The sequence below is a fragment of the Gopherus flavomarginatus genome, chromosome 1 (genome assembly GCF_025201925.1).
Source record: "Gopherus flavomarginatus isolate rGopFla2 chromosome 1, rGopFla2.mat.asm, whole genome shotgun sequence".
Lineage (NCBI taxonomy): Eukaryota > Metazoa > Chordata > Testudines > Testudinidae > Gopherus > Gopherus flavomarginatus.
In genome coordinates, this window is record NC_066617.1 from 88,684,510 (window position 1) to 88,700,427 (window position 15,918).

A 15,918-nucleotide genomic window follows, 5' to 3' on the forward strand; every position below is an offset into this window, starting at 1 on the left:
CTACACTTCTAAAGTTTGCGGACGATACCAAGCTGGGAGGGGTTGCAAGTGCTTTGGAGGATAGGATTGTGATGGGTTAGATCACAGAACCCCCATTGGGGCTGCCAACTTATGTGCCAAGAGTACTTCTGCCCCTGCTTTCCCTTCTAGCTTGGGACTCCAGAGCTCTGCCTGGTTATGCCAGACATGCTTGCCGGCCACAAACACAGACCCAGGTCTGAACCACGTCCCACAAACGGCAAGCTTAAGTGATAGCAACTTAAGAAGTGTTCCTATCCCTAACACTCAGATGCCCAACTCCCAATGGGGTCCAAACCCCAAATAAATCCATTTTACTATGTATAAAGCTTATGCAGGGTAAACTCATAAATTGTTCGCCCTCTATAACACTGATAGAGAGACATTCACAGCTGTTTCCCTCCCCTCCTCAGGTATTAATACATACTCTGGGTTAATTTATAAGTAAAAAGTGATTTTATTAAATACAAAAAGTAGGATTTAAGTGGTTTCAAGTAATGACAGACAGAACAAAGTGAATTACCAAGTAAAATAAAACAAAACACACAAATCTAAGCCTAAAACAGTAATAAAACTGAATACAGATAAAATCTCACCCTCAGAGATGTTTCAATAAGTTTCTTTCATAGACTGGATGCCTTCCTAGTCTGGACACAATCCTTTCCCTAGTACAGCTCTTGTTCCAGCTCAGGTGGTAGCTAGGGGATTTCCCATGACTGCAGTCCCCTTTGTTCTGTTCCACCCACTTATATATCTTTTGCATAAGGTGGGAATCTTTTGTTCCTTTCTGGGTTCCCACCCCTCCTTCTAAATGAAAAATCAGCAGGTTAAAGATGGATTCCCGCTCAGGTGACATGATCACGTCACTGTAAAACTTTATTACCCACTTGCCAGCACACACGTATATAGGAAGATTTACAAGTAAAACAGAGCCATCTACAGTTAATTGTTCTGGTCAATGGGAGCCATCAAGATTCCTAACCACCATTAATAGCCTATACTTTGCATAATTATAATAGGACCTCAGAGTTATATTTCATATTTCTAGTTTCAGATACAAGAATGATACATTCAAACAAAGAGGATGACCACATTCAGTAGATTATAAGCTTTGTAATGATACCTTACAAGAGACCTTTTGCATGAAGCATATTCCAGTTACCTTATATTCACACTCAACAGCATATTTTCATAAAATCATATAAGGTGCAACGTCACAAGGATTAAAATTCAAAATGATCTGGACAAACTGGAGAAATGGTCTGAAGTAAAAAGGATGAAATTCAATAAGGACAAATGCAAAGTACTCTGTTTAGGAAGGAACAATCAGCTGCACACATACAAAATGGGAAATGACTGCTGAGGAAGGAGTACTGCGGAAAGGGATCTGGGGGTCATAGTGGACCACAAGCTAAATATGAGTCAACAGTGTAACACTGTTGCAAAAAAAGCACACATCCTTCTTGGATGTATTAGCAGTAGTGTTGTAAGCAAGACACAAGAAGTAATTCTTCCGCTCTACTCTGTGCTGATTAGGCCTCAACTGGAGTATTGTGTCCAGTTCTGGGCGCTACATTTCAGGAAGAATGTTGACAAAATTGGAGAGAGTCCAGAGAAGAGCAACAAAAATCAGTAAAGATCTAGAAAACATGACGTATGAGGGAAGATTGAAAAAATTCGGTTTGTTTAGTCTGGAAAAGAGAAGACTGAGAGGGGTCATGATAACAGTTTTCAAGTATGTAAAAGGTTTTTACAAGGAAGAGTAAGAAAATTTGTTTTTTTTAACCTCCGAGGAAAGGACAAGAACCAATGCGCTTAAATTGAAGCAAGAGAGGTTTAGGCTGGACATTAGGAAAAACTTACTAATTGTCAGAGTGGTTAAGCACTGAAATAAATTGCCTAGGGAGGTTGTGGAATTTCCATCACTGGAGATTTTTAAGAACAGGTTAGACAAACACCTGTCAGGAATGATCTAGATAATACTTAGTTCTAACACAAGTGCAGAGGGCTGGACTCGTTGGCCTCTCGAAGTCCCTTCTAGTTCTATGATTCTATATGTCTAAATCTCCTTTTTGATAAAAAGTTGTTTGTATTCTGGTTATTTACCAGACTACCAAGTGAGTTGAATGAGGCGACAAGGTCCTAGCAGAAAGAACACTATTAGGATAAGAAATTTCTCATTCTCTTGCAAAGCTTCTCTCCTAATTCATCAATAATGGGAAGCAGTAAGAGTTGAATCACAGAAGTGTAGGAGGATGAGTGTTTTAATTATTATTATAGTAGAATAATAGGCAGGAAAGGAAGTTACTCTCATATAAAGCAAGGAATTAGGTGGGAACTAACCCAGTAGCAACTTCCTACTGAAGGACACCTCTGCAAAGGAATGGAAACTTACTTTGAAAATCTTCCTCGGATGAGGTACAGATATTTTTTTCCCAATGCCACTAGGGACTTCTGTGAATAGCTTCCCAGATGCTAAGCATGCCATCTGGTGCAGTATTTTAACATGTTACCTGTAGTAACTTTGAGATCTGAAGACAGGGCCAGATTATGACATTCTGAGGCCCTAAACTATGTCCAATGTAAGAGGCCCCATACCATAAAAAATATTAATTATTTTCACAGAAAGGATATTGAACATATAAACACTAAAGCTTTATATTTGCATATATGCAAAGGCAAAGTTGTAAAAATAGAATTTTAACTAACTAAAACACATCTTGCAATATGCCTGTTTGAATTATAAAACAGTTTCAAATTAACATATTTTCATCTATGATTTCTTAATTAGTAGATATGAAAACTTTATACCTACAGCAACACAAACACAGTTACAGTTACACAGACCACCTTACTTAAAGGCAGTGGTACAACCTGCAGTACGTCTGTCTGCACATCACATTAATTGTAACACTGAAATTTAAAACATTTTCTTTCATGATTTTGGAGAGCAAAGTCATTACTGATGTCCTAAAATGATAAGCTTTGGAGTTTGTCACTTTCGATGCACAGAAGGCTTAGGGCGGATAGCTTTTCTTGCAGAATATTCTAGGCAGACATCTCTCTTTATGTTTGTTTTTCTATCCTCTTTCTCCCTCAGGACCACTAATTAATCTTGAGTAAACACTTTGGACACACAGAGTCACAACAAGCTATATGCGTGAAAGAGAAAGAAAGACTTTACCAGAAAAAAAACTGGTAATCTAGACAGGCATTGAGAAAGTGAGAAAAACTAGCCTATATTCAAGCAAATAGAATGCATATTACAGGCTTTAATAGCACATAGAAATAACTTGCTCACCAAGTACTCAGAATACTTTGATATATATGTATATCTTCCTTCCCTTCTCTCAAAACCCTCTATTTATCCTTTTGTCAGCACTCTCTGATATTTACTGTGAAGGTTCCCGAAACTGATGGCAGGAAGCCAACACAAATGTATCCTCCTCAAGATCCACTCAACCCAAGTCCATAAGATGATCACCTGCAAACTCATTCATGTGGAGCATGGATAGCGTGTGAAGCGTGTGACGTGCACATTAAAATACACAATTGTACGTATGTACAGATCAAAAGAAGAAAGAACACACTAACACTTAAGAAAACGAAAAACACAGGAGCGAAGGCACTACAAGACTGAGTGTGCTGTACCGTAAACAAAAGATGGCGGCCTTCTAGCTATTACCAGCCAAGAGGGACACTATATATCATGTCACTCCTAGGATGAGTCCCATATGAGTATGAGCTTGGCAGGATTGCTCTTCATGACACTGCCATCTTCAACCTCACATTTTTCCCAATTTTATCGGCAGTTAGGTTAGTTATTTATTTTAAAAAGTTATCTAGGCACAGTCAGAATTTTACCAGTAGCAGCTGACCAACAAAACGCTGCCTTAGGAGGCTGATAGCAGACTTATTTGTAGCAATCCTAATTTTACAAGTGCAACTATCATTTTTTCTCATCCCTGGCCTCCTGCCTGTCAATAATGAACAATTAGTGAAGGGTAAGGGCAGGATGGCGTAAGGGAATTTGTGTAGCCAGATGTGTATATTTTGTCATATTTGAACGAAAATGTCTATATTTAGAGAGAATCTTCTTTTCCTATATCTCCTTTATTTATCAACCAATTTTGATAAAATTTGAAATGGAATCAGTTTTTTCTTTTTTAGAGGCCCCTCATATTGCGAGGCCCTAAACTAGTTTAGTTAGTTTATGCCTTAATCCAGCGCTGTCTGAAGACCTTGGCATTTTGGATCGAATGAGATGAACAGGGTACAAGTGGCATGTGTACTCCATATATGCTTGAGATATATCTTTAGACCACTAGAAATACCCATTTATGGCACAACTTTCCAAAGGAGTGCTAAAGGTTAGAGCAAAACAATGGAAGAACTATGACCAAGGAATTGTGGAAAGAGAAATTTATCTTGACCAGAAAGATTTCTGGAGCTATAAGAACAGTGGTGGGTAACCTGCGGGCTGCACCAGCACATCAGGGTAATCCGCTGGTGGGCTGCGAGACTGTTTGTTTACACTGACCGTTCGCAGAGATGGCCACCTGCAGCTCCCAGTGGGCACAGTTCATCATTACTGGCCAATGGAAGCTGCGGGAAGCGACGGTGAGCACATCCCTGCAGCCCGTGCTGCTTCCCCCAACTCCCATTTGTCAGAAAAGGGCAAACCATGGCCACTGGGAGCTGCAGGCGGCCATGCCTGAGGACAATCAATGTAAACAAACTGTCTTGCAGCCCGTCATTGGATTACCTTGATGAACTGCAGGTCATCCACCACTGTATAAGAATATCCTTTTCCTCAACATCAGTGGTGTGGTTTTCATACAGAGGAACCAGGGCCGGCGCTACCATTTAGGCGACCTAGGCAATGGCCTAGGGCACCAGAATTTGGGGGGGGGCGCTATTTTGCCGGGGGGGGTGGCACGCGGGTCCAGTGGACCTACCGCAGTCATGCTGGCGGACGGTCTGCTGCTGGAAAGGCTCCGGTGGAGCTGCCGCAGTCATTTCGGTGGACGGAGCGCTGGTCTAAAGGCTCTGGTGGTGCGGCAGGTCCACCGGAGCCTTTAGACCAGCGGACTGCCCGCCGGCATCACTGCGCAAGCTCCACCGGAGCCTTTCCAGCAGCGGACCATCCGCCGGCATGACTGCGGTAAGTCCACCGGGGCCGCGGGGGGCGGCAAAATGGCCATCTGCCTAGGGCGTCAGAAACCCTGGCGCCGCTCCTGAGAGGAACCAATTAAAAAACCTGCTTTTCTGAGGTAATGGTGACTAGAAAGGCCAGCCCTTGGCCTGTCTAAACTGTTGTTCTGATTAATCTTGGCATCTGATAATACTCAAATGGAGAAGCCAATGTGCCTCCTTACAGAATGCCACTATGGCCAGCACTCATGCTTCTATGCTGCTTATACCTCTACCCCAATACAAAGCTGTCCTCGGGAGCCAAAAAATCTTACCGCGTTATAGGTGAAACTGTGTTAAATCAAACTTGCTGTGATCCAGCGGAGTGCGCAGCCCTGCCCCCCCCGGAGCACTGCTTTACTGCTTTATATCCAAATTCATGTTATATCGGGTCGCGTTATATCAGGGTAGAGGTGTAGTTGTATGACTCCAACCAACCATCCTGGAGAAACTCTAATATAGCTGAGATTACTAGAACTTCGTGATTGTCATTATATTTGTATTACAGTAGCATCTACAGGTCAGGGACTCACTGTACTGGGTACAATACAAACATTTTTCCTCTTTCCCCTCAAATCAGAAACGTAAATTTGTCCACATCAATGAATGACAGTTCCTGGTTGTATTTTTAAATTTTTGTTATGCATGCATGGTTACCACTGGCTGTTTACTGAGAGGAAGTAACATGCTATTCATCCTGGCGTGGGAGCCACACAATCAAAGAGAGGTCTGGCTAAAAATACCTCACTGTGGAAGTAGCTTGACTGAGATCCCTGGGCATCTGCACCCAAGTGAGGAGTGTAAGGACAAACTAGGACCACTTGGGCCTTTACTCAGTAAATAGGAGTCATTTTTAACATGAGAATGGATTTCTCACTTTCCCCTTTATCATCCCATGAAGGTTCAGCTTCCTGGGGAGTGGAATCTTCAGATGCCTCTCTTCTTGTAAAGTTCTCTCAAAAAGCTTTACAATGTGAAATGAAGAACTATATAAAACTAAATTATACTGACGTTTTTTGACCTGTAGTTTCATCTTCCAGCTTTTATCAGTCAGCTATACAAAATGACTAATATTTTGACTGATTTAAAATGAAGCACTGAGGGACAAATTCATCCCTACTGTAACTCCACAAAAGTGAATGGTATTATGTTAATGATGGGTTATTTAACAGTAACTAAATCCTCATACATTATTCTGTGTACAGATCTCAACTCTGGTGAGCTACCTGGATGCCAGCCATTGTTAAAAAGAACAATGAACCTATTTTGGGGTTTTTGTTTCAGACAATTTTCACACTAAATTCTAAAGTTTACATAGTAAGCGGAAAACATTCACAAACTAGATCCAGGGCAGACTGTCCTTTTGACCATCTTAACAGCTTTGCTAGCAATACTATGTCCCCACCCTCAAACTTGTGCATGTACCAAGCTGAGAGAATCTTTATACTTATGCGTGCGTACACACACACACTCTCTACTAAATACACAGTTCACACAAATAAAATACTAAAAAAAAACCACACCACACACACACACAGAGAAATCCAATCTAGCAAAGTAGCACCTGACATTGGGGTGGCAGAGAACACCCTCACTCCTCACAGACCTGACCAGGTCAAATCCTGACACTGCCTACTGCCTCTTTGCAAGCCTACAGGTCTGAAGGTGCAGTTGCCCAGCTCCCCACTTGTCCCCACTATCATCTTTGGTTATTGGTTTAAAGGAGTTTGGTCTGTCAGAATGAAGATACAGTATCATACTATGTACTGCTGTAAAACAGGTCTGTGAAACTGTCTGCTGCACTTAACTCACTTCATGGGGATCAACGAGTGTCGGGGACAGGCCCAAACTGTGCACCTACAGAACAGCTCAATCTGGCAGTGGGTGAACCTCAGAGATTAGTTCCCCCCAGAGCAGGGCTGGTGCAAGGAAGTTTCGCGCCTTAGGTGAAACTTCCACCTTGCGTCCCCTCAGCCCTGCAGCAGCTCCCCTCTGCCCTGAGGCGCCCCCCGCGGCCGCTCCCCACCCCCAGGCCGGGGAGCCCTGCGGTACCTCCCCACCCTAGCTCACCTCTGCTCCGTGTCCTCCCCGAGCACACTGTCCTGCTCTAATTGTCCTCCCAGGCTTGCGGCACCAAACACCTGATTGGCGCCACAAGCCTGGGAGGCAGGAGAAGCGAAGCAGCGACTGCGCAGTGGAACCCCCGGGCTGCCGGCGGCGCACTGACCCAGGGGAATCCCTGGGCTACCGGCTGCCGGAGGCGGTGCACTGACCCAGGGGAATCCCTGGGCTGCCGGTGCACTGACTCAGGGGAACCCCTGGGCTGGTGGTGCGCTGACCCAGGGGAACCCCTGGGCTGCCGGCTGCCGGCAGTGGCCCGCTGACTCAAGGGAATGCCTCGGCTGCCAGTGGCCCACTGACCCAGGGGAATCCCTGGGCTGCCGGTGGCAGCTCAGACTCCCTGTCCCTCCCAGGGCAGCAGCCACTCAAACACTTGAAAAAAAATTGGAGGGCGCCGCTTTTTGGTGCCCCCAAATCCTGGCGCCCTAAGCAACCGCCTAGTCCGCCTAAATGGTAGCACCGGCCCTGCCCCAGAGTGTTCTTCAGAAGAGAAGAATCTGTGCCACTGTTACCATAAAAAGAGGAGTACATTTGTAACATAAAAATCTCACCTTTTAATAGCGAAGAGTTCATTAATAGCAGACTTTACATCTGCTGCCATTTCCATTTTAGATTTTGTTTCTTGGGCTGCACTAAAAAGTAACATGGAAATATTACAGAGATGTAAGTGTACGGTTTTTGGTAGATCAAAAATTAAAACAAACATTAACTGTAATAGTGATTCTAACATTTTAAGTGCATCTGCAGAACTTCGGTCGTTTTCTTTCAGAAATTCCTCAAATGCAATTGTATCGTCTTCGAGCTTTGCTTCAGCAGAGCTGGCCTCTTTCTCGGCTTGCATTGCTAATTTCTCCAGCTTCTTTATAGTTTGTTTTTTCACTTTTACTGTGTACTAGGAAAACAGAGTGGGGAAATGTTATGTACAAAATGCTGTCCAAATGTATTTTGCATTTGTATTTCATTATTTCAGGGAGCAAAGTAAACTTAGCAAGACGTGCTCAAAGAGATAGGAATAGTTGCCCTAATTCAGACAAGGATAATGGCCCAAAGAATTAATGGCCAAAATATATTATTTCAATGCTAAGTTTACAGATTTAAACACAGTGTCAAGAAATACAAAACCAAGAATCCGATAATTATATTTTTCACTCACACTACATATACCAAGCCTGAGTCTCAGTTGTCCTAAGGCCCCTTTATGCTGTTTTGGCAACAGAACGAGACCTTAGAGGTAACAGAGCTTTCCCGAGGGACTATCCTCAGTGTAAGGGAGCTCCTCGGGCAGTACAAAGCTGGCAAAATGACTCTGTGCTGGTCGCCAGCCCAGGGGACAGAGCTGCAGTCCTGCTGGAGGCATGCAGCCTGAACGTAAGTTAAAAGTTAATAGTATGGAAAAACCTGCACTGTTGTCTGTGATATATCTGCTCTTCAGATATACTGAGAATTTCTGTCTCCAGTGATATCAATTTGGCAAAACTTCCAAGTAAGGCCTGACCTGTCACTGAATTGGTAATTGTAGAAAAAAAGCAACTCATCCATACACTTTTATTATGATGAACGTGAGCCTTACTCAACTTTTTTACCAAATTCAGGGACAAATCCTTTAAATACTTAAATATGCGAATTAGTTTTACTCACACGAGTAGTTCCAGTGACTTAGCGCACGTCCAGACTAACCCGCGGCATCGGCGGGTTAAAATCGATTGCTCGGGGATCGATATATCGCGTCTAGTCTGGACGCGATGTATCCATCCCCGAGCGCGCTTACATCGATTCCGGAACTCCATCAACCCGAACGGAGTTCCGGAATCGACACGGAGAGCCGCGGACATCGATGCCGCGCCGTCCAGACGGGTGAGTACCTCGATTTTAGAAATTCGACTTCAGCTACGTTATTCCCGTAGCTGAAGTTGCGTATCTAAAATCGATTTTAATACCTAGTCTGGACGTGGCCTAAGATTACTCAATGTCATCTAAGGCCACGTCCAGACTAGGTATTAAAATCGATTTTAGATACGCAACTTCAGCTACGGGAATAACGTAGCTGAAGTCGAATTTCTAAAATCGAGGTACTCACCCGTCTGGACGGCGCGGCATCGATGTCCGCGGCTCTCCGTGTCGATTCCGGAACTCCGTTCGGGTTGATGGAGTTCCGGAATCGATGTAAGCGCGCTCGGGGATCGATACATTGCGTCCAGACTAGACGCGATATATTGATCCCCGAGCAATCGATTTTAACCCGCCGATGCCGCGGGTTAGTCTGGACGTGCGCTTTCTGTGTTTGCAGGATTAGACATGCAGACTAGTGTGGCACCTCAGGTCAAGATGCCTCTTACCATCACAAAAATTCAGACTTAGAGATAAACAGAAATATTCTAATCTCGTTACTTGCACTATTTTTATTTCACTTAGTGTGCATTTATAACTACATTTTTCAGAAAACACCAGCCATAAGAACAACAACATTTTAGGGTACCTGTAGCAGAAACAACTCCTTCTGTTCCTTGATATAATCTGTTAAAGACTGTTTGTCACTTTGGCAACCTTTTAAGAAAATTTAAATGTTGTTAAAATTAATCTGATGATGTTACTATTATTCCTCCAAATTCCATGGTATAAGATCCCATAAATTACATTCACATTCAAAGATTTACAATACATTTTTATATCTTATTTAATTTGATGAGCAAAAAAATGACATCAGAAGAAGTCTTACTGGGATTAGTTTCAAAGAATTAATTCACTAGACTTCCCAATGCTCTAATGTTGAAAACAGCACATTACATAAAGGAACTGCTTTTTGCAGCAGACTAATTCTTAGTACAGTGGTCCCCAAACTGTGGGGCGTGCCCCCCCAAGGGGCACAGAGGAACATTGGGGGGAGATGTGGCGGGGCCCAGGTCAGCTCCCAAAGGGGATGGGGAGTGAGTGCCACCTAGCCCCACTTTGCCCCCAGCCCAGCTCTGACCCAGCCACAGCTGCACTCTTCCCCCTGCTCTGCCCCCAGCCCAGCTCTGCCCTCATTCCCTCTCTGCCTCCAGCCCAGCTCCGACCCAGCCACAGCTCCACTCTGCCCCCTGCTACGCCCCCAGCCCAGCTCTGCCCTCATTTCCTCTCTGCCCCCAAGCCAGCTCTGCCTCTAACCCCATCCCCAGTTCAGCCCCCAGATCTGCCTTCAGCCCAAGCTCTTCTGCTGAGGAAGTCATGACTGTGCAGAAATGGAAGTGGGGGAGGAGACACAAACAGATTCTGTTACTGGTAAGTGGGGGGAAGTTTGGGCACCACTGTATTAGTAACAGACTGTGGTGATGGTGGTGAGATGGGGATGCAAACATTTGCACTCTCTTTAAAATTTGGATGCAAGTCTAAATCCTTGTCCTGAATCCTGAAAACTGACCTGCATGCCCAACAGTCAGATCCTGCAACCAAATCCCTTTGCCTTTATGGAGCGCCACTGAAATCAATGGGGTTCTATGCAGGTGCAGGAGTCCAGTTACAGGGATCCAGTTACAGAATCTGGTCCTAAATGACAGATTTAATTGTACGATAGATGAAAATCAATGTCAAGGTAAGCAACTCTGACATGTGTATAACCAAATGTAAAGCTAAAAAAGTGTACTCACATTTTGCAAAAGTAAGAGCCCAGTTGGGACCAGAAGTAATATACCCTTTATCTATTGTAGCCCGGGTCTCTCTTTCAATGACTGAGTCCATCTTTCTCACAGAATCTCGAGACTTTGCTCGTGATGAAAATGTGCTCTTTTCATGGACCTTCAAATTCTGTTGAGCTATTTTATCCTGCATTTACAGATTTTCAGATAAGTGTGTTTATTAATGACACTATGAGCTCTTCGGGTAGGGACTTCCCTTTCTGTAAAATACCATACATCTACAGCACTGTATAAATAATATCTCAGGGCCCTATTCTGCCACTCATATTCCATTTATTACCAAGTCCTGTAAAGATTTATGCATGTGTTTAACTTTACTACTATGAGTTGCTCCATTGATTTCAATGGAACCACTCATGGTGGTAAAGTCTAGCACATGTGTAAGTCTGCAGGCCTGTGGCCTTAGTCTGCAAGTAGTCTCATTGGTCTTAATAGGACTACAATACAGGTAGAGGAAGATACTCAGTGTGAGTAAGGGTGAGAATCTGGCCCTTAGCTTGTACACAGTAATGGCCCTGAATATATAAGCACTCTTTCCATTTGCTGAAACAGTTCAGAAGAACAGAGTGTCTATGAATATTCATACACATATAGTTGTATTAGATATATAAATTAAGATGCTATGTTCTAAATTTTTCTGCTATGTGAACTCATCTTTAAAGTACATTGCATAAAAGTCACTAAAAGAATAAGCTTTCATAAATTTCCTTAAGTTATTTAATTTATTTATTATTAGAAACATAGAAATTAGAGATGAAGAATTGGTCATTTCATCAGTGCAAGATTACACACTACAGTACATATATTATGTAGCATGTACTCCTAACAACTCTTTTGGCCTTTGATTATAATGTTATATAGCTAATACACAGTAAAACACAAGAGTTGTATATGTGTGTGTGTGTGTGTGTGTGTGTGTGTGTGTGTGTGTGTGTTTCTTTGTTTTCTGTGTTAGCTATTTAGGGTCAGCTTTTGGGTTTGGATTTTTTAAATCTTTTGAAGCCCTCATATTCTTAAGAACAGCCAGAGAAGGTTATAAGGTCTAGTTGAGAAGCAACTAAAGTACCATCTGTTGCTGGGAGTTAAACAGCTTGAACTATAATTCTATGCTGGGCAGATCACTGGCAACCAGGACATCACAAAAGCCCTGATTCAACAAGATACTTAAGCACATAAGTACTCCCATTGACTTCACTGAGGGTATGTCTACACTGCGCACAGGTCTAACTAAATGGGTGTGAACAGCAGTGTGCAACAAAGTGCTGCACTGTAACACCCCTGTGAGGACTCTGCAAATACAAACTTATAGGTCCCGAGTTCACACTAATGCAGGAAGTTTGCACCTGCAGTGTAAACACAGGGCAGTGTAACACAGGGCAGTTACAGCGCAGCACTTTGGTGCGCACTGCTATTTGCACCCACTTAGTCCAAACTGCGGGGCAGTATAGACATGCCTTGAGACATTCAAAAACATTATCTAAACTGAAGCGTCCCTAGCCTCTATTTTCCAGAAGCTGGGAATGGGTGACAGGGATGGATCACTTGATGATTACCTGTTCTGCTCATTCCCTCTGAAGCACCTGGCCTTGGCCACTGTCGGAAGACAGGATCCTGGGCTAGATGGACCATTGGTCTGATCCAATATGGTTGTTCTTATGACTACTCACATATTTAAAGTTAGGCACATGCTTAAGTTCCTTTCTGAATTGGGATCAGGGCCGGCTCTACTGTTTTCGATGCCCCAAGCAGCACGCCGAATTGCTGCCGCAGACGGCGGGAGCAGTCCGTGTGCCGTTAGGGTGGCACGTGTGTTTCTGCGGTGGCCCCAATTTGGTGGCAGCTCCTGTCTTCAGCCGGAAGACAAAAGCTGCGCTGCCGCTGACAGCTGAACACAGAAGCTGCCGCCAAATTGTCACTGCCGCGGAAACGCACGTGCTGCCCTAACAGCACATGGACTGCCCCCGCCGTCCATGGTGGCAATTCGACACACTGCTTGGGGGCAAAAACACACGGACTTGCAGACTGCCGCCTCAAGCACCTGCTTGGAATGCTGGTGCCTGGAGCCGGCCCTGATTGGGATCTAAATCAGTAGGCAGCTGGGGGACCAACAAAAACATTGAATGAGACAACTTGGCAATGAGGGGTGGCTTTGGAATGCTAGCCTGAGGGAGAATGTTTCATTTTCTATTCTGCTGGGTCTGAAGCATGCAAAGTTTCTGGGCACAATGGGAAGGGGGGCACAGAGTTCCATCATTTTTACTTTTGTGAAGTTATGACAAAAATATTTTACACTGAGAAAGTAAGTTTTACACAAAACCTAACTGGCCTGAAATAATATGAAGTCCAAGAGCGTATAACAAATTTGCATTTGTTCTCTGGATTAGTTCCAGAAATTTAGAAACAAGTTCAGTTAAATCAATGCAGTTTCTGAATTCAGATGAGCTCAAAGGCTGTGGTCAGCCCTGATGGGTCTGTGACCTACAATACCTTTGCAGTTAGGACACAAGCTTAAAAGTACCATTCAACAAAACTCACTAATAAAAAACAATTCTCAGGACTCCCATAGTCTCCTCCTGTCTGAGTGAATCTCAGATTGTTTTGCAAATATTAATAAATTTAACCATACAATAAAACAGTATGGGAAGAAACTATTATGAATGCCATTTTACAGATAAGGAAACTGAGGCACAGAGCTATTATGTGACTTACTCAAAGTCACACAGAAAATCTACGGCAAAGTCAGGACTACAACTCAGAATACTTTACCTTGAGTTCTGTGCCTCACCCACTAAACCGTACCTCAGCTCTTAGGCTGAATATTCTAGAAATATGCTACTGGATGACTATATCTGGAGCAGCCTGATTTTTCCACTCTTTTGAAAGCATATACTTCCTTTGAGAAAGTACTGCAGAAATATTACATATACACATCCAGCATCAGCTAAAATAAATTTAAAATGCAGTGTTTACCACCATAAAAGTTTTTAACACATTGCACTAAACTGAGGAGCTGGGGATATTTATCTGCAGACTTTTCACCACTTTGTTTTGTTTGGTGAAATGAGTTCCTTTCCTCCTAAACAGAGGAACTTGACAGTTATAGGTAAAGTACCTTAAATTAATAACATACCTAGACTTAGCATGGGCTCTGACAATTAAACCTGACATAAACACATACCTCTTCTTTGGCCCTACACTCAATGTCTCTGTAAAGAAATGGCTTGCAGTCCACAATTGTAAAAGGAGTCTTCTTTTGATTATCAGTGTCATAGTCTATAAAAGATGAAAGGGAAAAAAATAATATTCTGACACCTTTTAAACCACCACCATGTAAAATTCAGTCCAAAAAGCTGTTTTAGTGGAACATTAAGCTTGTGATTCAAACTCAGGAAATTAAAAGTGTGCGTTACTTTGGCACCCTTCACTTTATCCTCTCTCATATACATAATTCATAAGTGCTGTACTGCGAATGTCACCCTAAGAGCACAGCAAACCCCTTCTTGCAGTTGTTAAGCATTACACAGAATTCACATATGGTGTTTATTTGTTTATTTTTTTAATCAAAACATTTTTTTACCAAAACGAACGCCCTGAAGTCTAGGCGTCTGGGACTGGGGCGGTGGAAATAAGTCTTCTGATGCCATCCCTACTTTCTGAAATTCCTTCGGGAGCTGCTGAAATAGACAAAATGGAAAAAAAAGCATTAGCATTAGAATATTAAATCTGATAAAGACTTGAGGCCAGCTTATCTTTTGGTCTATGCATATAGACAAATTGAGTAGTAAGGCACATAATTAAATACGAACATGCACAAACACAGGTTTGAGTTTTATGCACATACATGGGTATACTTGCAAGTTTTCTGTGAGCACAATATGGAGACCTGTTGAACACTGGACCCAAAATATCTGTGGAATAATTGAAGCAGTTTTAGCAGTACAAACCACTGTGGGGTCTCTCATCAATTTCTAATTTAATGCATAAAATAGTGTCACCCGAGACTACCAGAATATCCAGCGAGAACTCCTGGAACAGCTCAGGGACATAGGATAGGATTCACAAAGTTACTCAGCTGCCTAAACCCCACACTTAGGTGCCTAAATCTTAAGCACCTAAATCCCAGATTTGGCTCCACTGAGATTCACAAAACTCCCATCCCTACTCTGTAGGGGCCTAACCTCCTGTGGCACCTATGTTTCTGCCTCTGACCATGAGCACTGCTGCCTCACTCTAAGTGTCCAGGTGCCTATCTCCCGCCTAAGCCCCAGAGTGATTCACTAACCACATTTGCCCATTTATCTTGTGTGAGGGGCCCAAGCTGGTAGGCGTGCTCAGATGCTGCCTACTGGCTCAGGTCACATTCCAAATCCAGCCAGAGGAGAAGGTGATGGTGCTGCCACCACCCACTTTCTAACTTTTGGCTCAGTGGCTAGAGAACTCACCCAGGGTGGAGGAGACCCATATTCAACTCTCCCCTCTGCCTGAGGGAAATAAAGGGTTTAAACAGGGTGGGAGGGTCTCCCATCTCTCAAGAGACTATTCTAAACACTGAACTATTGGATAATCTAAAGTGGAACTCTCTCAATCTCTCCTGCTGAAGCAATTTCCCTGTGGATAAACAGAGTCATTGGAGCAGCAGGACAGAACCCTGGGTCTCCCATGTGCTCTAACCACTAGGCTACAGAGTTAGTCTGTCTCTCTCTGGTCCAATGACTCTTTAATTATTTAATCTACAGTGGAATAGCTTCTACAGGAGAGATTTAGGGAGCCCCCATCAGAATATCCCAGAGCTCAATGGTTTGACCACTCTCCTGAGAAATGGGAGACCCCTTTTCCAATCCTTTCCCCTCATCAGACAGACAAGGAAATTGAACCTGGGTCACCTGGGTTAGAGTGCTCTAACCACTTGGCTAAA

At 43.3% G+C, this 15,918-nt stretch overlaps 1 protein-coding gene across 1 annotated transcript in view; it reads right to left on the reverse strand.

Moving 5' to 3' along the window:
- The window catches only part of CCDC38 (coiled-coil domain containing 38), a 46,996-nt gene extending 32,349 nt beyond the window's left edge, over positions 1-14,647 (reverse strand). Inside the window, exons 1-5 of the mRNA XM_050935422.1 lie at positions 14,581-14,647; positions 14,182-14,276; positions 10,956-11,130; positions 9,809-9,876; positions 7,884-8,224 (exon numbers count right to left, since the gene is read on the reverse strand). Of these exons, the coding sequence (XP_050791379.1) occupies positions 7,884-8,224; positions 9,809-9,876; positions 10,956-11,130; positions 14,182-14,276; positions 14,581-14,647 (746 nt within the window). The remainder of the gene's footprint in view (positions 1-7,883; positions 8,225-9,808; positions 9,877-10,955; positions 11,131-14,181; positions 14,277-14,580) is intronic.
- Between the last annotated feature and the right edge of the window lie 1,271 nt (positions 14,648-15,918).